Source organism: Indicator indicator, chromosome 21 (assembly GCF_027791375.1).
Source record: "Indicator indicator isolate 239-I01 chromosome 21, UM_Iind_1.1, whole genome shotgun sequence".
Taxonomy (NCBI): domain Eukaryota; kingdom Metazoa; phylum Chordata; class Aves; order Piciformes; family Indicatoridae; genus Indicator; species Indicator indicator.
This window is the reverse complement of record NC_072030.1, coordinates 17684259-17711187: the sequence shown is the minus strand read 5'-3', so window position 1 is coordinate 17711187 and position 26929 is coordinate 17684259. Positions and strand designations below refer to the sequence as shown.

The 26929-nt window shown below is 45.9% G+C and overlaps 1 protein-coding gene across 1 annotated transcript in view; it reads right to left on the bottom strand.

Annotated features, from left to right (window-relative positions):
- ANO1 (anoctamin 1) overlaps positions 1-5921 on the bottom strand; it is an 82127-nt gene extending 76206 nt beyond the window's left edge. Inside the window, exon 1 of the mRNA XM_054390302.1 lies at positions 5864-5921. Coding sequence (XP_054246277.1) covers positions 5864-5921 — 58 coding nt within the window. The remainder of the gene's footprint in view (positions 1-5863) is intronic.
- Between the last annotated feature and the right edge of the window lie 21008 nt (positions 5922-26929).

Genomic DNA, 26929 nt, shown 5'->3' with positions numbered 1-26929 from the left:
CAATTAGAATGGACATCCAGGCCTTTGCACAGATACAGAGCTGCCAGGAATAAATCAGATAGGGAGATATGGCAAGCTAGCAAAGATACTGAAGAGGAATGGCTGGATCTAGCCTTACTCCTGTCTTTTTATCAGCTCAAATCTGGAAATAGCTGCTGGAATGGCTGGAAGGACAGACTGCCAGAGAAGGTTCAAATATGCAAACCGTGGGAGTCTGAAGAAAACACTAGCATGTGAGCCAGCCACAGAGGAGAGGCAGGGACAAGACACTGGAAACAGCAAAGGGGGCTGAAACAGCAGGGCAGGAGGCATAGCACAAAGAACCACAGCAAGGGAGAGGCAAGGATGTGTGCAGGGAGCCAGGTCAGCTGTCTGCAGATAAAGGCTGCAGGATCCCAGAAGGTTAGGGGGCAGGGAGAAGGGCTGGCCCTCCCACCAGGATGCAGGACTACTTTCAGAAATAGAGGGATAAGGGATACAAATCAAAGGCTAAACTAAATAAATAGAAATCTCCTTCCCTTGAGGGCATGTGGGCTAGCCTAGGGAGCTGCAGCAGTGACTAATGCAGCCCAGCATGAGGAGCTTCACTTCCTGAGCATTCAGAGCCTCCCAATCCAGGCAGCCATTGTGGTTAGATCTAAAAGGTCTACAGTTACCATCAATCACCTTGCAGTGACCATGCTGACACCACGAGCTTTTTGCTCTCCAAAGCACCAGAGGAAAGCTGTGCACCGTTACTCACATTGCTCCGTGACATTGCTTAGATCTAACAGCTGGCACAAGATGACTTAGCACCACTGAAAATAACACCCTGATAGGGTCTCAGCAGGGCATGTGGCTGCCAGCCCCTGAAAAAAAAAATCTGTCATTTGTAAAACCCCTCTTGGGGTTTGTACCTACGACAGAGCTGCGAGGCCTGCCATAATCTCGAGTTTGGCAGCAAACATGGGTGAGGTCAGGAAGGTGAATATTCCCAGAGTGGCATGGAAGATAAACTGCTTTTGTAGTCACTGGAAGTAAGCAGAACTATTTCATGCCACTATCACTGACTTGGCTTGTGTGATAAAATGTGAGGATGTGTGCAGAATTGTGGTGTGTGGTTTGGGTTTTGGTGGGGGTTTTTGTGTTGTTTTGTTTCCCCCCAGAATCCCTGAAAACACTTGCAAGAAATAAAAGTGGTGGCTTCTGTTTATGGAGGTCATCATGCTAATGGCAAGAGTCTAATGGTTACCTATACAGCGACCCAACAACCCTACATGACATTAATGCTTGATACCTTAATCACTTCAAAGTCCCCATCACCTTGCCAAAGGACAACAGCAAGGAGTTTGGACAGGTCCTCCCTTGGAGCCTGCCCAGTGTTTCTGGCATACACAGCTCTCCTCACTGTGCTGACCACCCTCTGCAGTAAGCCAGGATCTAGTAGAGGATTCAGCTTTTTGAAGGTACAGTGGAAAGACCTACAAATGTCTTGGTGACCCCAAGCAGGACACTGAGCTCTGTGCTGGACACCGGTGACCCCAAGCAGGACACTGAGCTCTGTGCTGGACACCGGTGACCCCAAGCAGGACACTGAGCTCTGTGCTGGACACCGGTGACCCCAAGCAGGACACTGAGCTCTGTGCTGGACACCGGTGACCCCAAGCAGGACACTGAGCTCTGTGCTGGACACCGGTGACCCCAAGCAGGACACTGAGCTCTGTGCTGGACACCGGTGACCCCAAGCAGGACACTGAGCTCTGTGCTGGACACCGGTGACCCCAAGCAGGACACTGAGCTCTGTGCTGGACACCGGTGACCCCAAGCAGGACACTGAGCTCTGTGCTGGACACCGGTGACCCCAAGCAGGACACTGAGCTCTGTGCTGGACACCGGTGACCCCAAGCAGGACACTGAGCTCTGTGCTGGACACCGGTGACCCCAAGCAGGACACTGAGCTCTGTGCTGGACACCGGTGACCCCAAGCAGGACACTGAGCTCTGTGCTGGACACCGGTGACCCCAAGCAGGACACTGAGCTCTGTGCTGGACACCGGTGACCCCAAGCAGGACACTGAGCTCTGTGCTGGACACCGGTGACCCCAAGCAGGACACTGAGCTCTGTGCTGGACACCGGTGACCCCAAGCAGGACACTGAGCTCTGTGCTGGACACCGGTGACCCCAAGCAGGACACTGAGCTCTGTGCTGGACACCGGTGACCCCAAGCAGGACACTGAGCTCTGTGCTGGACACCGGTGACCCCAAGCAGGACACTGAGCTCTGTGCTGGACACCGGTGACCCCAAGCAGGACACTGAGCTCTGTGCTGGACACCGGTGACCCCAAGCAGGACACTGAGCTCTGTGCTGGACACCGGTGACCCCAAGCAGGACACTGAGCTCTGTGCTGGACACCGGTGACCCCAAGCAGGACACTGAGCTCTGTGCTGGACATCGGTGACCCCAAGCAGGACACTGAGCTCTGTGCTGGACATCGGTGACCCCAAGCAGGACACTGAGCTCTGTGCTGGACACCGGTGACCCCAAGCAGGACACTGAGCTACAAACCCTGCTGCACATTGCAAACCAGCCATTTATTTAGGGTTATGCTCTCAGTGAGAGCAGCTTCTACCTCTTTTGCCTCCTGAAGAAGTGTCTGGTCAGGAAAGGGTGACGTGCCAAGGCCCCAGCTGCATAAGATGCTAAGCATGCCCCAAGGAGTGCTAAGTATTCCAGTGAAACAGGAAGGAGATGAGTGAGCTTCTCATTAGTCAGCCTTTCACACAGTAAAGTCCCCAAGTTTGTCATGCCTGCTCCTGTCCTTTCCATTCTCCCTTTTCCCCAAAGTGATGTTAATTTAAAGCAAGCTCTAATTTTCTGACCACAGCACATCCCCAAGCATTTCCTTTTCTCAAAATCACCAGAATCCAAAGGGAGAGTCAAAAGGGACTCTCTTCCCTTCCTGGTGTCAATAAATACTGCTGCTTCCCAGGGCTGCTCTCCTGCCTTCTCTTTCGGCAGGCTGCTTTTACACCAACCTTCATGTCACACCCCTACAATCATAGCGTGCAGCCACAGAGCTACACAGACCTCATCAGGGCACCCACCACACCTGACTCTGCAATGCCCCTTTCCCACCACCTCAGCACTCTGGAAGAGCTGGCAGTGATGGACAAACTGCTTGCTGCCAATCTTGGACAGAGCAAGGCACACTTCCTGCAGCTACTGAGCAGATCAGGGCACAGGTCTGCAGTCCAGCAGGCAGTCAGAGCTGTGGCTTCATCCGTGCTCAGCCCCAGAAATTAATAAGCTATTACTACAAATTAAAATATTCAGTTAATGATGTGCATGACTGCACGTTACAGAGCTGGAAAAGAAGTCCTAATTAAATCAATACAGTTATTAGTCCCTTGTCATCTTTGATTAATTATTATCTTAATATGCTTCATCATTTTCACTGGTAATGAAAATAGCTGCAGTGCTACCATGGGAAGCAGGGGAGTACAGATGAGAAACCTTGCTGGAAGTCCCAGCTTTGGCCTGAGAAATGTCTTCAGAGAAGAAGGGGGAACCATTTAATTTTCTGGGGTGACAGGTGACATTTAAGTTGGTGACAAAAAACTCTCATGGGTTTCAAAGGGGGTCAGGTGTTCAGGGAATTTTTGATTGCTGAAATCTGGGGAGCAAAGAACTTGACTCCTGATCTTGTGCTCAGTTCTGAGCACTTCTGCCTGTGCTTCGAAGCCTTTCTCTGAAGCGGCAGGACATCATCACAGTCCTTTCAGAAGCCAACATGCCAGTGTCCTTCCTCAGAGCCCACCCCAGTTCTGACCCTTGCCCCTTCCTCATTAGATACACTGGTCACCCCAGAACATAAGGCAGCAATTGGCATAAAATAAGCTGGCAGGCACGAGCTGCGATGTCTGGGTGCTCAGGGCAGAGAGGAGCTGAGGACACCTGTCCTTTCATGCCACCGAAAGCCAAAAATAATGTACTGAGGTCACTTTTTTCCTTGCTAGTGAAAAGTAAAACAGTACTTTGAATGTTGGCAACTGATAGTATTCATCCAGAGCTCAGAGCACCATAGGCTGCTCTTCATTTTCCTGTTTTCTATCATCCTCTCGCTGACCCCAGCTTTTCCCTAGCTCCTTGTAACAAGCACGGGAGCATAAAGATGACAGAAAACCATTAAGGACGGGTCTCCAGCAATAAAAGCAAAAAAATTACTGAAGAAATGGACAGGATTTGTTATCATGACACATGGATCTGCTATGTAATTAGACAGGAGTTTCATCTTATCAACAGCCTTTACAAACAGGTTCTTCTGGATAAGTTATCAATAGCAATACAAACAGGCCCTTCCAAGAACAAAACTGCCCCTTGAACTCATTAGTGAAGCTGGTACACAGTGATCATGCTGCTAAGGGGTGATTCAGTCAGTTAAATAGAGAATGCCTCTGCAGAGCACTATGTAAAGTTTCCTAATGATAAAAAGCCACTCAAACACTTTCTCAGGACTCTCACTCTATCACTGTGATTACCTCATGATAAATTGCCACCTGCCCCATGAGTAATGGTAGAGCTTTCCAGTGCCAGTTTATCATTTAGCCCTCTTACTGATATATCTGTTAATGTAATGAGGTAGCACTTTATCTCCCCAGGTCACTTGCTGTCCATCTCACTTTTGAGAAGTTCAAACTCCTTCTGATTTTAATGAAGAAGTTAACACGGAACAAGTGGGGACATCGAGAAACCCCCGCTATTCAGCTACAAAGCCCAGCTGGTTTGTGTCAAACATTCAAGAAATAGTTTTCTTCTCATTCTGGGTGCTCTGACTGGGTCTGATGAGCCCACAGCATTTCTTTCAGCAATGGGCTGAACTCCAGTGAAATATTTGGCCATCTAATGAGTAGACTCCAGGATAACGGTTTTCATGGGAATCCAAAAAGAGGGAGTACAGAGAAGGGCTCCCCATGCTATTCTTAGCTGCAAACAGTGAGATTTGGAATTTTGATTGTAAAGGATGGAATTTATAATGGTGCCATGCTAAATTTACTTCATTTGTATACAATTCAGCTGGATAATCAAGTGTGTTCCTGGTTAGCATCTCCCTTCTCCTTTTATTGTCTCTAAACTGGTAGGAAGAACGCCCTCAGAAAATAGTGCTGCTAAAAATCTGCTCAGCTGTGTGTGTGGAGGCTTGGTACACCCTGCATACAGGATATGTGGGTGCACATGCAGGCACACAGACACTGAGCTGTGATTTATTTCCAGAGGGAAGCCAAGGAAACTCCTACCCCCTACCATTTAAATGCTCTTGCTCTTTGGCTCTGGACATTCCCTAACTTCTCAGCCAAGAAATGTATTGCTACCCCCTTCCAATATATATAATTTACTTTGCTGCACACATTAGTTAATGATACAGAGACACACGGTTTAGCCAGTTCTGTAAAAGCATTACTGACACGCTGAGGCAGACCCATTTCATTTCAGAATACTTTTTTTTTTTCCTTTTTCTTCTCCCCCTTCCCCCCTCGTCTTTCACAGCACAGCCTGAATTAACAGCAACCATCAACTCGAGGGTTTATCCTGTATACTTTGTACTCTACTTCTTCATAATTAGATTGGCTTCCTGGGGTTAGAAGAGCTTTTAATTGCTATATTAACGTGGATTTCAAACTCTTTATACTGCTTTATGTTTGGAAAGGGGAGATATTTTATTTCACCGGTACTTTGCAGAGATCATGCTTGGATTTTTAAAAATAGTGGATGAAACGCTAATAATAAATCCCTTATCGGGGCACTCTGGCTGCCCGCAGAGCCCAGTTCCCAGCCGGGGAAGCCGCGTACCCCGGCCCCGTACCTTCCCCGCCGCCAGTGACTTACGCGGTCCCCAGGGCGCGGCGGGCGGCAGCCTGCGCAGGTGGATCTCATCCTTCTCCATCTCCTCCCCGAGTCCCGCAGCTCGGCTGCTGCTTGGTACCAAACTCAACTTGACAGGATCCCGCCTCCTCTTCCTCTTCCCTTTCCACTCCCGTCTCCCCTGCCTCGCTCCGGGCAGGGAGCGTTCATCCAACGAGCGGCACCGCGCAGCTCCCCGCCGCCCCCCGGCCACACTTTAAATACAGGCGGCGGCCCGGCCCGCCGGGAGCGCGGCCCTAGCCGGGGACCGGCCCTCCCAGTGACGCCGCTGCCGCCGCCGCTCCCTCCCCGCCCGCCCGGCACCGCCGCCCCCGCGTACCCTGCGCGGGTTCCGCGTCTACCTGCGCTGACAGCGGCGGCGGCGGAGCTGCCCCTGACCTTGGGCGCCGGAACGACGGCGGCAGCTGCTGGCGGGCGGGAGCAGCGCGGCCGCGAAAGGTCAGCGCGCCCTGCGCTCCCGCGGAACGGCGGCGGGGGAGCCCTCGGAGGGGCAGGGACCGGTCGGGGGGCACCGCCGCTGGGGTTCACTGGAGCTAATTGCCCCGGCGGTCGCTGAAAGGAGGGCGATTTAACCGTTCCCCCCCCCCCCCCCCCCCTTCCATTTCCTACTTTCTATGAATGTTCAAGCTCCCACACCTTTTGGTTTAACAAAAATAAAAGGAGAGGATCAAAAAAAAGCACGTTTCAGTAGCTGCCAAAGCGAAGGCATCATCCGTGGCTGCCGGTGATGACTTTCCCTTCATCCAAGATACAGACTGAACCACTCCCCAGCTCTCCACATCTTTCCCACTGCCCCACCTGTGGTGACAGTTGCCTCCATCACACCGGAACAGCCAGGGCTTCATTCTGTGCCTGCCTGAACCGCTGGCTGCCTCCTCTTCCCGGGTCTGGTCCAGGAATCCTGGTCCAGTATCCCAGCACACACCAACAAACTCGAGCCCTCACAGGATGCCACTGAGTTACCTTTTTATTACTTCTTGCTACTCCTCTAGCTGTGTGGCTACACTGTTTGCACAAGATTTGGACCAAGATTCCAGGTTCATCCATCTCCAGGAATTTAAACCTCTTAGTGCCCTGCAGGGATTCCCTCATTTTCTCCAAGCCTGATCCCTGCTGTGCTGTAGAAACCCACTCAGGGCAAAACTGATGCAGATTTATCTGTACTACTCTGACTGCTTTCTCTTTCTCTAATCTCAGACAATCACTTAACCCTCAAAAATACAAAGAAGTATGCCAGGGCTCTGCCAGAAGGAAACAGGCTCAGCAGGCTTCCCAGCTTCTGGCAGGGAGTCCCCAAGCACCCCACAATCACTGTATGAGGCCAAACTCCTCAAGCTGCCATGCTCCTGCTGCACTCAGGTCCCCCTTGGTCTCCTTAGCACCCAGAAAAGCGAGATTGCTGAGGGACAGCTTGCTAGTAGTACTCACCCCCAGGTAACAATGGAGTCTGTAGACAACTGAGCCACCTCCCCTCCTCTTGCTTAGAAAACAAGGTGCCCAGCACCACTGGGGCATAGCACAGGGCTCCCCACCACATGGCAGGGATCAGGCACTTAGCTCATGGTCCTAATTCCACCCACTTGGTTATGAAAAAGGAGGGGGTTACAGCTCAGCTATATCCATGGGACTGTATTTTTAAATTGTAAAAGCATCTTGCCTGGGCTGGTCCGAGGTTTGACACAAGGGATAGAACAAACAAACCCCACTGAGACAAATATATAAACAAGGGAATTTCTGCATCTGGACTTTCCTTCACAGAATATAAGCCCTAGAGGCTTTGAAATGGAATTGGGTTGCTGTCAGGCTACCTTTTGCACGGTTTCACTGGTGTTTAGCTCTGCTTTTTCAGCCTGTATGCGTTTTGCCTGTTTCTAAATGCACATTGCTTAGTGTGTTAGTAGCAGAAGGGCAGAGAGTAGATTGTGCAGAGCTGAAGCCTCACTTGCTGCCTTGTTTCACCAGGGATCAAAGGCACTTGGGAACATTCTCTTTTCCCTTCGCCTAAAATGAATTTATTTTGGATGGAGATCTGCAACAGACCCAAATGTGGGCACAGGACCAACATATATATTTGGTTTGTGAATGTGAAACACAAAGAAATCTGGAAATAATACTGGGTTCCAGTGTCCTGCCTTGGAATGATCACAAGCTCCATGAGCAACTGCTGACTACAGCTGGGGCAGGAACCCAGCCTGGACGTACTCACACAGAACATGTGCCCTCATCATCCAAGGGCTGCAGGTAATTCTCTAGTGAAAGCCCAGCCAGAGGCAGGCCAGCTGATTGATGATGTCATTTTGTAACAAGCTTTAGGAAGTCTTAGTCTCACAAGCAGGATTTGGAAAATTAAATTTGTATTCCAGCCCTGTGCATGGAAAAAAGAAAAATAAAGCCAACATTACTGCCTCATTCCAAGTGTTTGAGTGTTAATGGCTGACCATTTCTTTTTGAAGTGTCCTGAAAACAAGAATGCATGAATTGCCTGCTATTATTTTTGAAGGTCCTGGGCTGACATGGCCCAGATTTGAGTGGTGATGGAAAAATCTGCTGTGGAAGCTGTGCTCCACCCAGTAATACTGAGAGGCAGGACAAGAATTTTCCTTCTCACTCTCCTAGACAAGCTCTAGCAGATCCCTGAGCTGCTTTGGAGAAATTCATTGCTGGGAACTGCTATAAAATGAGGGGAAAATCCTGTGTCTGGACAGAGGCTGCCTGACCTCCATCACTCCATACTGCTTCCACACACAATTTCATGTACCTGCCAATATTCCCTTGGCTCCTCCCTGTGCTTGCAGATGGACTTTGCAATGAGACTATCATCCAAGGCTGGACCACTCTTGCACCTGAAGTGACAGAACTAAGCATGCTCAGACTCTGACCATGCACAAGAGCAGAAGAAATACTATTTGTCTTTTCAAGAGCCCCAAGAGCTAAAATAGGCTGTTGAGCTGATAGGAAGCAGAGACTCCAGCTGCAGTTTTCTTCCTTAGTGTGTGATAAACCCGGTGTGCCATCTCAACACATACTTGTGAGAAGAATGGTAGAGGGACAGATAATCCGCTGTCTATGCGATAAACCAAAAACACTTTCTTAACAATTAGGAAGGAGACAGTGCTGCTTGGCATCCACACCTACAGTAAGTGCACTTGCTGGAAATATTTACAGTCTCCTGCAAATGCATCCTGTACCTTTATAACAATAATAACGCAGTTCTCCACTCCTGAAATCTGGAGCCAAGTGATGGCTCTGGGTGTTCAGGGTGCTCATGCTCTGGGGAAATGCCAGTGAGTAACACCAGGCACACCATCCCCAATGGCAAAACAAACCAACCAGCCCACTGAGCACCCCTCTGCCTTGCAGTTGCCTCTGAACTATTTTTACAAAGCCTTTTACGCTTCTGAGGGGCAGGCAATGAAGGCAGGGACACACTCCAGCTCTCCTTTCGGCTGGGGCATCCGGAGATAAGAGCTCCTATCCCTGGCAGCCACCCGAAACGCCAGGAACACAATCACATGATGATGAAACAAACCCTGGCTGTGGCTATGACAGCAGCATGCCCCCCTCCTCCTCACCTTCAGCACTACACACGACACAGTCCCTGGATGTCATTGCGCACACAGAAAAGTTCAGGGGTATGTCGTATATGGGGTAGAGAATAAGGTTCCAGAGAGCCCTAAAATTGCAGGCAGTGCAAGAAAGATAAATGGGGAATAAGTCACAAAGCTAAGGCATACCCACAGAAATTAGCAGGTGGCAAGACTGAGATAAAAAAGAAGAGGTTTTTTTCTACATAATAGACTGAAACCATAAGATTATTATTCAAATTGTTGTATAATAACAAATATAACAAAACTATGGCTACAGAGCTTTGCTCATTTCCCATGCAATACAATGAAGCTAGGAGCACAGCTTTTAAAGAGGGATGAGAAACTTTGATGAAAAATAGGTCCACTGGTGTCTACTGTACAAAGCAGCCTGGCTATAATTTTCATCACAGTAAGCTCTTAAGCCTCTGGTTGTTGGCAAGGCATTTGTGAGGAAGGATGTTCTGTTGCTTCTCTCCTTCTCTTGCTGCTTACCACTGACAGACACTGGGCCCTGGGCTAGATGGACCTCAGAGCATGGCAAGGCTTTTGGCTGTGTAACACTTAATGTTTAGATAAAGCTCATGTACCTAAAGCACAGAACATTTCACTTGTTGCAGACTCATTTAGGTCACGTGTAGTTCTGCTAAAGAGATTCTTTCATCAATGCTCCACTCTTGCAAGTGTAAGCTTATGTTAAATATTACTTCTGTGAACACTTTCTGCCTCTCTCTCTTCCCCCCCCACCCTTTTTTTTTTATAATAACAGTTTGCTAAAATTGAGTGAGAAAAATGTTACTGTTTGTAAATAGTCATGTCAGGTATGCCAGATAGATGCTCAAAGCTGAAGGCATTTTAAGGACTGAATCAAACAGTCTAGTGAAAAACATCCACTACGTTGCAGGTCTTTGCCTGTGCCAATGGCAGAGGCAGGTTGGGGGTCACCACACATTCTCTAAATTAAGAGTAAATATTTAGAATTACTTCTTCTCACAAGTTTAGACAGTGTAAGAGAAGTGAAAAATGAAGCTCTGCATAAAAGCAAAATAAAATTAGGAGACAGACTCCTTGCTCCTGCATATGTGAAGACTCCCTTTCTCATGTCCCCAGGAAACACTTTCACTGATTACTCTTAGCCACTATGGATGTGTGCAGGGTTTCCCATTAATGCTGCTGAAGTTTCCAAGTGTCATTTTACAAACGTTAGAGGAACCTCCTACTTTTCCCCCTCTACAATTTACATCTGGAAGTACCACCCAAGAGCCCAGCCAGGACTTTAAAATTAAATTAGGAGATGCTGTAAACCATGTTCACAGGAAAGGCAAGAGAGAGGAGTTGACTCAGACCACGTGAGTCACTGTTAGTCTCTGGTTCTCCCCTTGTTACTGATGGAAGGAAATTATGACAACTATGGCTAGCTCTACTGCACTGGCCAGAGAAGTGGGGGAGTCAGAGCCCACTTTTTTTTTTTTTAACCCTGTCTTTGGATCCAGGCCCCCTCTCTACCTCAAGAGAGATTCAGCTGGACCCCAGCTACTGCTGATCTGAGTTTTCCTCATTCATTATGAGATTGTCATTATCACAATCAAGGTTCTGTAGGACTTTGATGCTGTGCTTAAAACTATCCTTGCATTTAGAAAAGGTTTCCCTAACCTCAATCCCTTCTTGCTATAGGGCAAGTCTGTGGCCATTGCCTTTAGACAAGGAAGTGTATGTGACCTTTTCTTCGATCTGTGAGGCTAACAATCCACAGCAGCTATTGATCATCTCCTTACAGTCAATCATTGAACAGTTTGGATTGGAAGGGACCTTTAAAGATCATCTAGTCCAACCCCCCTGCAGTAAGAAGGACATCTTCAACTAGATCAAACCTGATCAGCCCTAACTGAGCTGGAATGTTTCCAGAGATGGAACATTAACCCTTTCTCTGGGCAGTCTGTGCCAGCATTTCACCACTTTAACCATAAAAAACTTCTTCATTGAACTGAAGCTTTACCTAACCAGGACAGGAAATAGAAGAACAAATTTTAGGGAAAGCACAAATCACCTTACAGTACTTAACTGTGCACACCATGGCTGAACGCTGTGACCTGCTTCTGTTGCTTAAGACCAAAGATGCAAAGTTTCAAAAGCAAAGAAAATTGATTACCAGAAGTGACTCCTAAGGTTTTACTGCCATTTGAATCATACAGAAGTGCTTGAAGTATTTACCTGTGACTGCACTTGCCACTATGCATTTATAGGAGCCAGCATCTCCCTCCACGTGCATTTAGTCTAGGTGTTGACTGCAACTTTTTATGAACCTGCGGTTGTTGCACCATTCATAAAGGCAGCAGCAAAGCCTTTGCTTATGAGACACAAAGAGGCGCTAACGGCGACTCAAATAGACACCCTTTAAACGACCGCCAGAGATCAGCCTCCGAGATCGGCGTCTGAAGCCGAACCGTCCACGCAACAGTTCGGCAGAGCCGGCGGATGGGGTCTTTTTCCCAAAGCCGGGATACTCGTAGTGAGCAGAGCGACACCCCCCCCCCCCCCCCCCCCCGCCTCGAGCCGGGATACACCTGGAGGGCACAGCAAGCCCCCGCCCCGAGCCAGGATACACCTGGAGGGCGCAGCCTCAGAGGGCTCTTTAAACGCCTGAGGGGCACAGGGGTCTGCGGCGCACCGAGCAAGAGGAGCCGTTAGGAGTCATCTGGGCGTGCCACAGCAGTTTGGGGGTTACTCACACGGGCAGGAACAGCAACCCGGGCAGGAACAGCAACCCGGGCGAAAACTATTAGCGAAAGAAATGTGGTGACGCAGAGAGCGTGAACAGAAGGGAAAACTTTGCTACTGTGAGGATTCTGTGATACTGAAAGACTATGGCCCATGAGCTATTCTCATCTATGTGACATTTACAGGGCAGGACAGCAGCAAAAGTAACACCCTGCACAGACTGGCACCTCACTAAAAGACAATTTTTTAACACTTCTTTAGCAACAATGGGAGTGTTGCCCTGAGCAGCAGTGGTTTTCATACACCACAACATCCCAGACACCTACATACTCATATCCTCAAGAGTTACCAGCAGATATGCCACTAAACCACCTCAAGATTTGATATCCATTGGAGATTAGACTCTGAAAAGCTCAGAAATTTGATAACACTTCCAGAAGGATCTGCTGATAGATCTAGTCCTTGTGTGGCACCTGCTCCTCCAAAATAACAGAGATTACACCTACAGTCCCAAACCATGGTGCTTCATTCCATAACCCTCCCAAGCAGCCAGGAGCCCACACTGACCTTGCCTTCCTGCAGCCAGCCCAGCTTCCACAAACAAAGAGGCCAACCCCCTTTTTATTCCTTCCCATCTCCTGCAGGGCAGGTTTTGTGGGGCTGCCCCTCTCCACTCAGGTGTTTCCAATTGTCAGTATGGCCACAGATGGGAAGATGCTGAGGCCTCTATTAGCTCTGTGCAGGCTGCTGCTCTCTCTGCTGTGTGTGATCCTGTCACAAGTCCATTTGATGCAGGGGCAGTGAATAGTGTATGAATAATATTTTACAACAACATTTACAAGAATTAGAAAGCTAGGACTTTTGTAAAGGTGTGAAAACCTGGCATCCTAACAGTACCAGACTGCAGCAAAGCAGCAGGGAACCTCTTGCCCTGAGATTTGGATAATACTACACATGATCTGCTTTTCCAGGATTTAATTACTATAGTGGAAGTCTCAGTGGTCTGCATGCAGTGATTATTTCCCAGGTAACACACAAATATTGTAAGGTCTTTCCATAGACATGAGACATTAGCAGTGAACTTGCACACAAGACTACCACTGAGTTGTAGGTTTAAGTTCTATACTTTCACATATTCAGTTACAACAGCTAGCAAAAGCTGTTTGCTAGTTTATTGAGGTGTTTGGTGGTGGTTTTTTTTTAAAGTGGTTACATTATCTGCTTTCATATCCACCTTTATCTCCAAGGTGTTTGTGGTTTAAACATGTGAATCATGAATTTGGTCAGGATCTCTGTGAAGACTTCCTGGAAACAAAGCAACAATGGAGAACCCAGCCCAGGGCTGTGAGTTCAGGGAGATTCAACAACAGTTTCCAAAACACAAATATCCAAGGACCTGAATGAGAAACTCTGAGGATGCATGAGCTGGTTAAAGGAACAATTGTGTTCACTTTTCCAGCCTCAAACCTCTGTGTTTCTGCAGGGCAGGTGTGGAGAGAACTGCAGAACTGCCTGAAGAAGGCTGTTTTAATATGCAATCATCCTCTGAGACCTAGCAAGAGAGAGCATCCCCTGCACGGGATGAGAGCTGTTCTTGGTAATTGGGTATGGCTGTATCCTCATGTGCATGGCTTTGAATATCAAATGGATCCAAGAAAGAACACAGACACAGTCCCATCGTGCTTTGAATCTATATCCATGAAGCAATGCAGCAGTGGCTGTCTCCTGGTCAGACCGAACACCACACACTTTCCAGCAATGCAGGTGTAAATAGCCTCTAGCTGTGGGCTAGGCTGAGTGACAGAAGGAGAGGGCTGGACAGGAAGAGAGAAAAATGTTTGATAGAGAAGGTTTGTAAATTCCTCGTGGTGTGTCTTACTGTAAGTCAAAGTAGAACTTCTCTGATTAGTTGTTGCTGTGTGTCAGGGTAGGTGTGACATCCAGGCCACTTCTTCAGCTTTACTGGCACCTTCTCCAACTAATCTTAACAAATCTCCTCAACTGCACCACTCAAGAGTTAATCTGTCCTTTGGGAATTTCCTGTAGCTCACACTCAAAACTGTCAAGCAGGTGTCTGGCTGCAGGAGGAGCAGAAAGGATGCTTCACTACTCTATTTGTCAGGGCTGCGATCTAGGAAGTACCAGATTGAGGAGTTTTCTTCTGGAGGTGAGCTGCCTCTCAGGGGAGCAGCAGCCTCATGCTGACCACAGCTGAGAACTGATTTTGAGGGGTTTGGGGAAGTTGTGTGTGTGTTGTTTATGTAGGTCAAAGTGGGGAACAGCTACATTCACAGACACTGCTGGAGATTCCCATTCTTCTCAAAATCAGCTGTTGAATATTCCCCTTCAACAGCTCTTCAAATCTGCTGGATTCCTGTGTTGTGCCACCCACCCAGCCCATGGCTGGTCACTGCTGTTCTCACAGCTTGATGCTATAGCCTGGCTGTTGTTTTTCAGCTGCTGGGTTCCTGACATGCTTCACCCTACACTCCTAAGTCACAACAGATGCACTGGATGCAGTTTTCTGCCATTAACCCAGACCACAGCAAAATATGTGCTTGGCAACATGCCTGCTGACCCACATCCATCTGTGCTCATTCTGCAACAGGAATCCAGGGGTCTTTCCCATTCTGTGTTGCTGCACAAGAACACAGAGGAGATCTGGATATTAGTTACCACACATCTAACTTTTTTTTTCCTTTGACCTATTTTATCAGCTGTTGCAACAATAAATTACACCCAAGAGTTTATTCAGTTCTTTCATCTTAAGCACAGGTTGAACTCCTGTCTTAAACACAGGCTGAATTGCCTGTGGGAAGCTGCCAACACATGTACTGATGAGGATATCAACAGCTATGATGTGGTGTACTAGGCTCAAGGTCTGAATGGGGATGACTGACACAACAACAGACCTTCCAGTGCCTGATTCTGCTCCAGTGCCTGATTCTGCTCCAGTGCCTGATTCTGCTCCAGTGCCTTTCTCCCATATATGAGCTGCACACCCAGCAACCCACACACCTTAAAATAATGGTGTCCTCTGATACTTTCCTGTATACTTCTTCCCTGTGAGGGTGGGGAGACACTGGAACAGGTTGCCCAGAGAGGTTATGGATGCCTCATTCCTGGAATTGTTTAGGACCAAGCCAAATGAGGCTTTGAGCAACTTGGTCTAGTAGGAGGTGTCCCTGCCCATGATAGGGGGGCTGGAACTGGATGCTCTTTAATACCCCTTCCAACCCAAACTATTCTATGAATCCATGATACCTTTCACCACCAGCTAATAAAAAACATTATTCGATTATTGCTCACATGCATGGGAACAATAATCCTGAACAGAGTAAAGAAATGGAAATGTTCTTTTTGAGGGTTTGAATACTTTTAAGAATACACTTGCCATAAACTTATAAAATCAGTAACAACTGGAAAAATATAAAGACTGTGAAAAATTGCAACCCAAAAGTCCATGTTCGATCCTTTAAAAAGCTTTTAGAAGTATTTCCCCCTCTGCCCTGATTGTTGTACCTCTATCAAGCACAGTTACTGAGTTCTTCTCCATGAATCTTGTGTCTTAGATGACTCACGGATGCAATCCATCTTTATCCTGGGCTTTCAAACACAAGGGGGCACCAACAAACTGGTGGAGCAAGATAGGAACTGTTCAGATACAGTAAATCAGAAAGAGAAAATGTTAAAACTCTTGCGAGGATTCTGACACTAAAAGAAAGCAATGCAATTCTTTATCATTCCTTCCTCTGGAAGGAATAAATGACTGCAAAGCAATCCCTGGCATGTGCATGTTATGATGCCTCATTTCTTTTACTAGCTAGGATCTGGGGGTGGCCACAGATAGTTCTTTACAAATGTGGGATCCTGTTTCCTTGGTTTTATAAAGGGGGTATCCAGCTTCTATGCAAAAACATGCCAAATACCCCTGAAATGCAGAGCTGAGCCAAGGGACCTTTGGCTTTTTTATTAGTGTAGAAATATCAGTGGCATTTGTGCTACTCACATTTCCAGTCCCTTTTCCATTTCTTTTTGTATGTCCATAATAAAGCTGACCAAAAGGGAAGTTCTGAAATGTAAATTAAGACATGAAATGTCTTACCCCCATTGAAACGGGTGTTTCTGCACATACAAAAAAGTGGGATTTGCCCCAGGGCAGATGGTTGAGCACAAGCCCCAAGCCCAGGTAAATCCTGTGATCAGCAGAGCTCTGCTGTGCTGGAAAGGCAACCTAAGCTCTGTTTGCTCACCTTTCTAACTGTCCAATGTCTGCTCTGCTTTTCTGGTCCCATTGCCAGAGCCTGTGTCAGGTTGCAGGGTGAGGTGTGTGAAAGCTCAGTTGCTATTCATTTCCCCACTGCTGCTCATAACAGAGAGTTACATTCAAGGGACCCTGAGGTTTTAGTACAAGGGAGGAAAGAAGTCGCTTTGGGGGCCTCAGTGACTGGTTTTGACAGAGTGCTTTTCTTTCTCACTTCTCCATTTTTCTTTTCTTTGACTTCAGGCACTGAAGGTTTCCTCCCTAGGTGTTTCCTGCTTTCACATGTGCACTCTCATTCTTCCTGTTCTTCCAATTCTCAGGGTAATTATGCCACTAGCCCTTCCCTCTTCCCAGCCAAGAAAAACAACATTGGTAGAACTGGCTTTCAAAGGAATTAAAACTTTCCAGGTGAAGATGAGGTCTCAGAGGAGACTCCCATAATCAAGAGTTCATTTTGGTGGGACCCTTGAGCCAGCAGGTAGCAATCATCAGGAGGAAATATATTTTTGCAAATATTAAACTATTTTTTGCAAATGTTAAACTATTTTCACCCATTAAATTCACAGCAAGTCCTGAGCAACCCTGCCTAGAGTTCAAACGCCTTAGCAGTGCGGTCATACCGCACACAGGACTGTGAGACCACTCATGTGATGACACCCCATGTATGAAAGTTTCAAGCTTCTATTACTCCTCTTGGGAAAATGATTCTACAATGGCACAGCTCTTTCTGGTGAGATTTGCTGATAGCTGACCATGCTTGGGCCTGCACAGAGTTGCTTTTCCCACCCTGAACTGCCTGGTAGCTGTTGGCTTCACCTGCCTGCCACTTCAGGTTTGTCAATGGATTCCAGATAATGGAAGCTGCAGATGGGATAACTTCTATTCATCAATTGATCTCTCTCAGCACAAAGATAGAGGAGGTTGAGTAGAACCAAAGGCAGAAAGTCCCTTAGGAGCCTGTGGGAACCAGGAGCAGAGCACTGCTGGATCTGACGTCCCTCTGCATTAACTGCATGCAGGTATAACCCTGGCTGTGGTGTGATCACAGCTGTTCAATTTCATTGCTCAGATACTCTCCAGTTTGTAGCTAGGAAAACACAACTGCTTGTAGTCATAAAAATATTGTTTCTCATTTCTCATCTAGTTAGTTAGATAGAACTGCTAATCAATGGCTTCCAAACTGACAAAACTCTGCTGGCTTTGTAACTCTGTATGTGTTGAGGATGTAATTGCAGAATGGCTTCATCATAAGCTCTGCAGTGTCCTGTGACTTAGAAATGGGTTTGTGGATAAAACACAGAAGAGGGAGTCAAGAGATGTGAATCCTTTTCACACCACTAACTGCCTGGCTTGTGGATGTGAGTCAGCTAACTTCTCTGGGCTTTAGCTCTCATGTGTAAATGTTTACCTTGTACATTAATGACAGCCGGCAAAAAAAGACCATCACTCCTGCAAACCTGAGGCTGAAGCCTGGCTTTTCCAGCATTAGCAATGGCAGCTTCCAACTTCACTTACCGGCCTTTGAAATCAGGGCAGTCTATGGTTGAATTAAGTTTGTAGGTATGTGAGGTTTTTTTTTTTTCTTCAGTCACTTAATCTTAAATAGTTGGTGGGATGGAGAAGAGGAGAGTTTAGGAGTGTCCAACAGTTCCTAAGCTTTTTTTTTTCTCTTTTCCTTTTTTACTTAATTCCAAAAGTTCTAGTGGTGTTGCTTGCACTACTGCCATGTCTCCAGCAGTGTTTATGAGACAGGCATTTCTCTGGGTGTGCTGTTGGCAGAGTTCATTCCTGCACTTGGGAAAGTGAGAGTTTTGCTCGTGCTGTACTGCACAACATCACTTCCAGCAGAAGTGACAGCTGGGACACTGGGCTGTCAGTTTGCTCTCTATAGCTGCCAACTCAACCTCATTACCTTATGCTTGTTCAGGGCCCCAGTGGTCAATATTCATTTTGCTTACTTTTCATGAGTCATTATTCCTGCAGTTGTTTTCAGGTTTACCTGCTCTTTTTTTTCCCCCTTAGATAAACACATTTTTATGCTTTTTGCCTTCCTTTCATTTGTGTTTCTTCCTTCTTTTATTTTCAGATAATTTATGTGTGTGCCTCAGGCTCGTGGGATGCCTTTGATAGATGCCTTACACTGACCATGACTGCTGCATCCATCTCTGCAGTGTATCCAAACAGTATACAATGCAAGTGACAACACCAGGGAAGCTGGCCAAGGACACCAGAGCAAACTCTACCACTGCAAAAACTGTTCTGGAATTGTTAACATTCACACAAAGCATCTGTTTCTCATCCCTGAGTTGTACTTAATACATCTTCCTCAGACACATGAAGCAACCCTTTGGGGATTTGGAGTTGCTGTTCCAGGGAAGTAAGGTAGTCCATAGGTGATAATTGTAGATGGCTTGAGTTGGAAGGGACTTTAAAGACCACCTAGTTCCAACCCCACTGCCATGGGCAGAGACACCTCCCACTAGGCCAGGTTGCTCTAATCCTCATCCGGCCTGGTCTCAAACACTTCCAGGGTTATGGAGTTCACACCTTCTGTAGGAAACTCATTCCAGTGTCTCACCACCCTCATGGTAAAGAACTTCTTCCTAATGTCCAATCTAAGTCTACCCTGCTCTAGCTTAAAACCATTGCCCCTTATCCTATCACCACAGGGCCTTATTAAAAGGAATGAAATTGTGCAGTGATTGTGGTTCCATATGAATACAATTTGGTGGCAACGTTGGCTTAACCCAATTATGAGTTGAATCAGTTCTTCAAACCCTCTCCCAGCATGACAGCACTCATGCTGGTGATGGTGCAGAGCAGTAGGCATCTTTGAAAGGAGGAAAGAGCTAAGGGCTGCTTGTAACAACCTCAGTAACTGTGCTGCTGAGTGTGGCACTGGGGCCTGAACTGGAATCATTCACAGATAAATTAGAGAATGCCCCTTTGTGAATGCTGGAACTTCCAATATCATGGATGTCAAGTCTGATAAAACTTCATTTCAGGCAGCAATGCAAACTTCCTGAACTTTATTTCCTTTGCTGTGTCAACTCTGACATAGAATGTTTTGATCAACCTGAAATAAAACCTTCTCTCCAAAGCCTGGAACTTTCCTGTAGACAGGAAATTCTTTTACTATCCAACCAAGTAGAAATAAAGTTAGATAATGAATGCAGTCTGGATTTTTTTTCTGTTATATTTAAATTCCCACCCAAGGAAAAAAAAAAAAGTTAAAAATGGAAAGAGGCTCTTGACGTGGTAGAGAAAATATTGCCAAAGAAAAGTACCTTAACCTTTCCAGACCCAAAAAGCTCAGGCTCAAAGCTTTCCAGCCACAACGCTCTTTCTCATCTGTGCTGTGCAGTTTTCCTTGCAGGTTTCCCCTTTGCTTTGCACACTGAATTTGTACTGAAGACAAAAGGAACTTTAATCTGTAAACCTCTGTTTTATTCATGGGCTCTAGAGCTGTGCTTTTAAAGGAATTGGTGTTTTCTGAATGCATTGGATACATGCAAAGCTCAAAAGCAGTTAGGAATCTCAGTATTGCCAGATAATAAAATACACCAGGGAGCCAGTGCAAGATAATTAACCTGACTACAGAGATACACAGAGCTCACACACATCTGTACACTCAGCCCTTCTCCTCACTTTCTACCCTCTGCATTTGGCACCAGTGCACCAAAGTCCATTTCCAGTGCCAGAGGCAAGCACTGCCTCCTCTACAGGTGGCTCTGTTTCAGTGGCACATCATGCTACAAGCAAACTGAAGCAATGACAACCTTAAAAGAACCAGGCTGTGAAAGAAAGGGGGGTGGTGGTGGTAGTTTCAGCATGCTGAGGGTGTAGCTCTGCTGTTGCTGTGCATCAGCACACAGCTGATCTGGCAGAACTGTACCAGCATCACCAGCAAGACTGCAAAGTTTTAGAGTGACAACAGCTCCTGTGACTTTGGTCAGGGCTGAGGAAGATACCTTTCTATCCCCAATGCACTTGATTGCTCTTCTTTCTGGGGAGTGAAAACCCCCTGACTTCAATTTTGTGTTCAGAACATAATGCAAAACTAGTAGCAGGGAATAAAATCCTGAGGATGTATTTCATCTGCTTGAGCCTGGGTCTGGTGCCAAGAAAACCTCCAGCAAGATGAAGGGGTGATCAGCACTGGGTAGGGTTGGCATCATTGCCAGGAGAACCCAAGGCAGCTCTGTTAAACAGCTACTGGGCTTGCAGGATTTGAAAAATGTAGGAAATAAAACTGTTGACTGAGGACTGCATGGCCTGAATCTGTCTGCTTTCACTGCTGTAATCAAAAGCAGCCCTGGTTAAGTCAATAAAGTTGCAATAAGTGGGGATAGTAATAAATTTTTGGTCACTAAAGACATTTAGGATTATGTCAGACAATTTAATGTTTAAGTTTTGATAAGAGGCTAAAGCAGTAGTTTGAGAGTTGTCGAGCATAAAGCTTAAGTATTTACACATATTTTATTAGCTCTCATTTCCTAATTACCAAGAAGTCATTGTGCCAAAGGGGTGTTCATAAACACCACCAGATTCACTGCAGCACTGACTTTCCTTACGTGCTACATATTGACATGTTTGCCTTACAAAATGATCTCTTTTGCTTGGGCCTCTTTAATTAGTTCCACTTTCTGTCATTCTCTGGAAAGGATTTTCACATGTTTATTCTTTCTGGACCTCGTGTCCAGTCCTTGCAGAAGTGCCAGAACTGGGGTGATAACAACGTTAATCTCTGGAGCTTCGTTAGAGTGTTTGGAACAGTGGAAAACTGAGGTTTCTATAAATCTGCCAGAGGATCATAGCCACTCTGGGGCTTTGTTGGTTTTGGGGGGATTTTTTGTTTTGGGTTTTTGGTTGGGTGGTGGGTTGTTGTTTTTTTTTTTTTGAGTTGAAGAAACTTGGAAATGGGCAGGAAAAGTTTAAAAGTGTTTTCTTTAACAGTTTGAAACATCGTGTTTCCTGTCACTATTATAAACAGTAAAATGCCCTGTTCCCTTATTTGGTTAAAGCAGCAGACAAGCTATATGCAATGGCTGTATCTGCCTTAAAGACCTCTTTTTCTTGTGTGTTTTTTTTTTTTTTTCCTCACAACAGTTATTAATTACAGGGCACAAGAGCTGGCATACCAGCTTGGTGCTACTGAGCTGAGCAGCCAAAGAGTGCAAGTCTCTGTTTGAAGGTTCGGTTCATAACCTCTCTGTTTGGATTAAGAGCAGAATGTTTGTGTGAATTTTTCTGCAAAAAGCTGAGCTTCCAGTGTTTAGTGGAAGTGGTATTTTAACACAGGCCATGGCTCCAAAGGCATCTGAAAGCCAATAGCAAACCAGTTTTTAATGCAAACACACCTTCCATAAACTTGCCTTTATTTGCCTTTGGCTTTGGTGGTCTGTGGTGGTTTTTTTGGTTTTTCTTTTTATGAGGAGGTGAATTTTATGGCTGACAAAGCAGGAATTAGACAGCATCATGTCAACAAGCATTCCATCCTCAGGGTTTTTCATCTTCACAACCAAGATTTCTGTTTATCTTAGATTATGCAATATTCAGGGACTGGAAGTCTGGCCTGTGTAAGAATTTTCACGTTCCTCTGCATCCCATTTTCCAGGTTCTTTATCTGTTGCCATCTGTACCTAAACATAGATGCAGCATGGCCTGCAGCGTTCAGACATGAATCACCACAGCACTCCCCAACACTCTAATGGCTTTAACTCACAGGAAGAAGCTGATCTCACAAGACACATGCCAATGCTTGCCCACATGGTGGGTGCCAAGGCTGGTTTCTAGAGTGATACATGTGTTTAAAATGTAAAAGTGGAATCAAAGAAACAATTGTGGAAGACTGAAGAGACAGAATTTACCCAATAAGAGTTTGCTCATCCAAGATTCCAAACACTCCAAGATAAAGTGGGGTGTTTGAGGTGCTGTAAAATCCAGCAGTGTGATGCTGGCAAGAGTTTTACAGCACTGAATGAGGGGTTGGACCTCTACAAATGCACGATGGAAGGAGAAATTTCAGAGTCTTTGGACCCCTGCAATAAGGCACTGGCATCTAGGCTTTTCTCCCTGTTTTTCCCCCACACAGATGATCTGGGATCACACCAGATACTATACAGGGAGCAGCCATTCTGGCATGCTCTGACCAAGTGAAAGACTTCCTCTTGCATTGAAACTCCTGTCTGCCAGAAGAGCATTAAGACTTGGCTTTACCTGGCTCTAGAAGTGCCTGTGTCACTACCAGACAAGTAATTCAAGATTGTAATGAAAGACAGCAACAGGCCTAAAAGTACCATAGGTATCCTCTTTGCCTTCTTGAAAATCCTAAATTCAGTATTGTTTATCCAAGTGCAGTTACAATAGCCAAGGGAGTTCAACACTTTTCACTTGCTTTCATTGTTCTCAGCCACCTACACAAGAAAACCTGTCTGTGATATAAAGCTCCAGATTACCTGTCTGTCAGCATGCATTTGAACTCTAAGCTCTGAGCTAAATGCAACCACTAAAGAGTGGTTTGGTTTCCTTTCAGTTTTGTTTCTGCCAAGAGTGGTCTCTGCAGTGTAATTATTTGCTGTGGTGCTGTGCAGTGCAGGAGCTAATCCCATCCTTCCCAAACTCTAACGCAAAGGACAGCAGGAGGATTCGAATTCAGATGTAAATATGAAGCATGGGAGCATTTTCCTCCAGGGTTTGTGCTCATTTCATTATAGGATTCAATCCAAATTGCCTATCCAAGGCCCTTGCAACCTCTGGCTTGCTCAGGAGGCAGGAATCAGAGCACATATGGAGTGTCACACTGGCAGGTTTTCCCTCACTGGCAGTGGGCTGGCAAAAGAGCTCTCTCTTGCTCCTACTTGGCCCACAAAGAATGCATAAAGCAGCATCTGTCCCAGTGTGTCTCTCACTTGAGAAAGGATCTAACTTCATCAGTTAAAAAATCTGGAATTGCTGGTTGCCAGCCCCCACAATAGCTGTTTGTGTATGTGCCCAAGGAGTCTGGCAGGAAATCAGAGAATCATAGAATGGTCACACCAAGAGTCACCAAAGTCTATGTGAAAACTAGAGGACTTGTAGAGCAAGTACAGAACCAAGTATTGGACTGTGTTTCTCCTTTGAGCATCTGGAAAAGTGTCAGCTTCTCTCTCCGTGGAGTTACTCTTCATCAATTAGCAGCAGATTTTACCCTTGATTGTAACTGCCAAATCTGAACAACCAGTAAAACTAAAATATTGATCCAGAGTCTGTCCACATACTGCACATAATCAGCATTCAGGGCCATTGTATGAGCACACTTCATCTTAATAGAGTTCCAGCAACTAATGAGATTAAGAAATATCACTGAAGGCGTTCAGCAGACTGGCAAATCTGTTGTTTCTCATGAGGGTGTGCAATTAGGAACGAACCCAGGCTCATTCTAAGATCTCAAACTGAGATTGCAACTTCTGCAGAAGAAGGAAAAAACTCACTAACAATCAGCCCAATGCAATATGAGTTGTTACAGTTGTGTAGCTGAGAAAAATTACAATTGAAATGCAGTGGAGTGAGTAAAACCAACTCCACAAAACTAAGATACCTCAAAACTCACAAGATGCACACAGAAATAAATCCAAAAATGGAGGCTGTTTTCCAGGATAGTATTAGTTCACCATCTGTCTCAGCCTGGGACTTTTTAGTCTGGAGAAGTGAAGACATGAGGAGGAACTTCTTCACTGTGAGGGTCACAGAGCACTGGAACAGGCTGCCCAGAGAGGTTGTGGAGTCTCCTTCTCTGGAGACTTTCAAGACCCATCTGGATGCCTTCCTGTGCAACCTGTGCTGGATTCGCTGGTCCTGCTTTGGCAGGGCGGTTGGACTCAATGGTCTCTGGAGGTCCCTTCCATCCCCTAACATCCTGTGATCCTGTGGTTATGCAAAATCCAAGCTTCATAAATCAGAAGCAGAATCAGGTTAAGCAGACATCTCTTTTCTGTGCTTCTCTGGATTTAGATTATGTATCCCTAGTAAGATGGTGTTAAATCTTTTACTATACACAACTGTTCCAGAATCAGCAGAGAAAGGAGTAGGTGAATGGAAAGAAAATGTTACAGAGTAAGCAGAGCTAGCAAAGACCATTCTGAATCAGTTTTGTCAGCAATGTTTCAGAGATCATGAAGGGTCTTGTTTCTGGGATGTCAAGTCACAGTGGAGGAGCTGCTGGAAATAAATCATAATTGAAGAGTAGATATAAATCCCATCTAGTTGAGAAGAACTCGTCATCGGGGGGCAGTTTCCCACAGGCTTGAATGGAGTTAAGGAAATGGTCCTTCTAAGGACATTTCCCTTCTGGAGGAATCCCCCTTCCAAACTCCAACATGTTATTATAGAGCTGCCAAAAAGACTGCTATGAGAAAATGACTACCCTGACATTTGTTTCTGAGGTCTCTTCTTTCTCATTTTCCTTCTGGAGTGCTTCTGCCTGGGAGTGTGAGTCAGTGGCAGTAGTGGGATTCATCACTTCATAGACTCTGATCCAGCACAGAGGAATAGATCTTTTCCATAGATTTTTATACTCCATTCACTACTGCTTTATCTGAACACCCTTCAGAGTGTTTAAGCAACAAGACTAACATCTGCCATATGTTTGTTCTCTCATCTTCCTGCTGTGGTGAAAGTGGACCATGGGTAATAATACACACATGTGCCCACTGACATGCATTTAAGGGCACACAGAGATATGTATGCAAATTAGATCAACATCCCAAACATGTCTCTGTATTACGGAACATTTAGGATGGTTGCCATGTCCCTAGAAAATCACCAGGAGCTGGGGTGATAGGCAAAGAAGCTTTGCAGTTTATGTAGGTGGATTTCACCCTCACTGCAGAGAGCTCTACCACACTGGGGACAGAGGGAACTCCTGCATCACTCTAGCCAGAGGTGTTTCTGGATGTTAGGCAGAGCAGTTGATATGTGGGAGTTGCTTTTGAGAGCCCAGGAGCATTTCTGAAGTTGGTGCAAGTTATAGGCTTGACTGACCAATTGTAAGACCTTCACACAAAGGTATTGCTTGTCAGTTTTCATAAGCTTTAGCAACATAAGAAGTGTTGTACCTTTAAAACCCCCAGGTGTCAGGAAACAAGGCATAGGGAGGAGCTGCATCACAATAGGTCTGGATGAAAGCAATTGAAAATATGATCAGTAATTAGAATGAAACTGTAAGACCCCTGCCCTTTTTTGTATGCAGACTCATACTCAAGGGGTTTTATGCTTGGCTCCAAGTGCTGGTCCAAGGGAGTTTCCATGTCTTGATTCTCAAAGGAATCCTAAAAGTACAGTGAAAGCTGCAGGGAAAAGGAGATCGGAGCAGTACTCAGAGGACTCAGTTTCTGTCATTCACGTAATGTATGACCTTTAGTATCTCTCTGTGCCTGTATCTCTTTCTATCACTGGTCTGCTTCAACTGGACCTTCTTAGAAACATATTCACCATATCCAAGTGTTATAATTGCCGTATTTCAATGCAATTATTATTCAACTAAAATAAATAAGGAGTTGGATGAGTAACAGGTGCTCAATAAAATGGAGTTCACTTCTCAGGTCCAGCATAGAGCTCCTACATGAATTTGTAAACATGTCTTTTCCTCTGCTTCCATTCCCTGTCTGTGAAATAAGTACTTTTGGTTCCTTTCTGTGTCTTGCCTACCTGTAGTTGGAGTACTGTAGCTCATAGACATTTAACCAAGCACACAAAGCACAGCAGCACCTCAGGCACTGATTCAGATCAAGTTGTGTCCAGTGCTGAAGAACTACCATAGGTGCCACAGTGACTCAAGCTTCTTTCCCAAGACTGGATGGCAAGCATTCAAACCCAACTTCAGCTCATTTGTGAGGCTCAGCAGCTCTTCTCAGCTTCTTTGTACATCTGCCTCTTTAGGTAGTGAGAAGATGCAAAACCAGAGAGGCTTCCTTTTCGTATTTTACTCTCAGAACTTTACACAGCTCAGATTTTTCACTTATCATTACAAACCTGAATTCTCTAATGGACTTAAAATGAATTCATGCTGGCAGAACTGTTGCCCAAGTAGGGGTTTCTGTATTTAGTCCTTGTTACCTGGTCTTCAGGCTGGCACCATCATGGTTATACACATACCAGCAGAGGCAGAAGGAGATGCTGGCAATGTGTCTATTTTAAAACCATTCTACAGGTACAAAAGTGTTCACCCTACTGCTCATGAGCAGATCTTGGTCTTCAAGGAAGCTAACAGCAAACTGCTATAGAGGAAAACTAGTTTGAAGCTCAGGTGGCAGTTATTTTTCCCTCTTCTCCATTTTTACTGTGCCTTAGAAACTACCCTTCTTTTCTCACTGCTGAGACCTCCTTTTAACTGCATTTCCCTAAGGAAACGGGAAAGAGGATCTATCCAGTTTGAAAAGACTCCATGTAACAGTGTTTTGGAAATTTTTTAATCTGATGATGAGC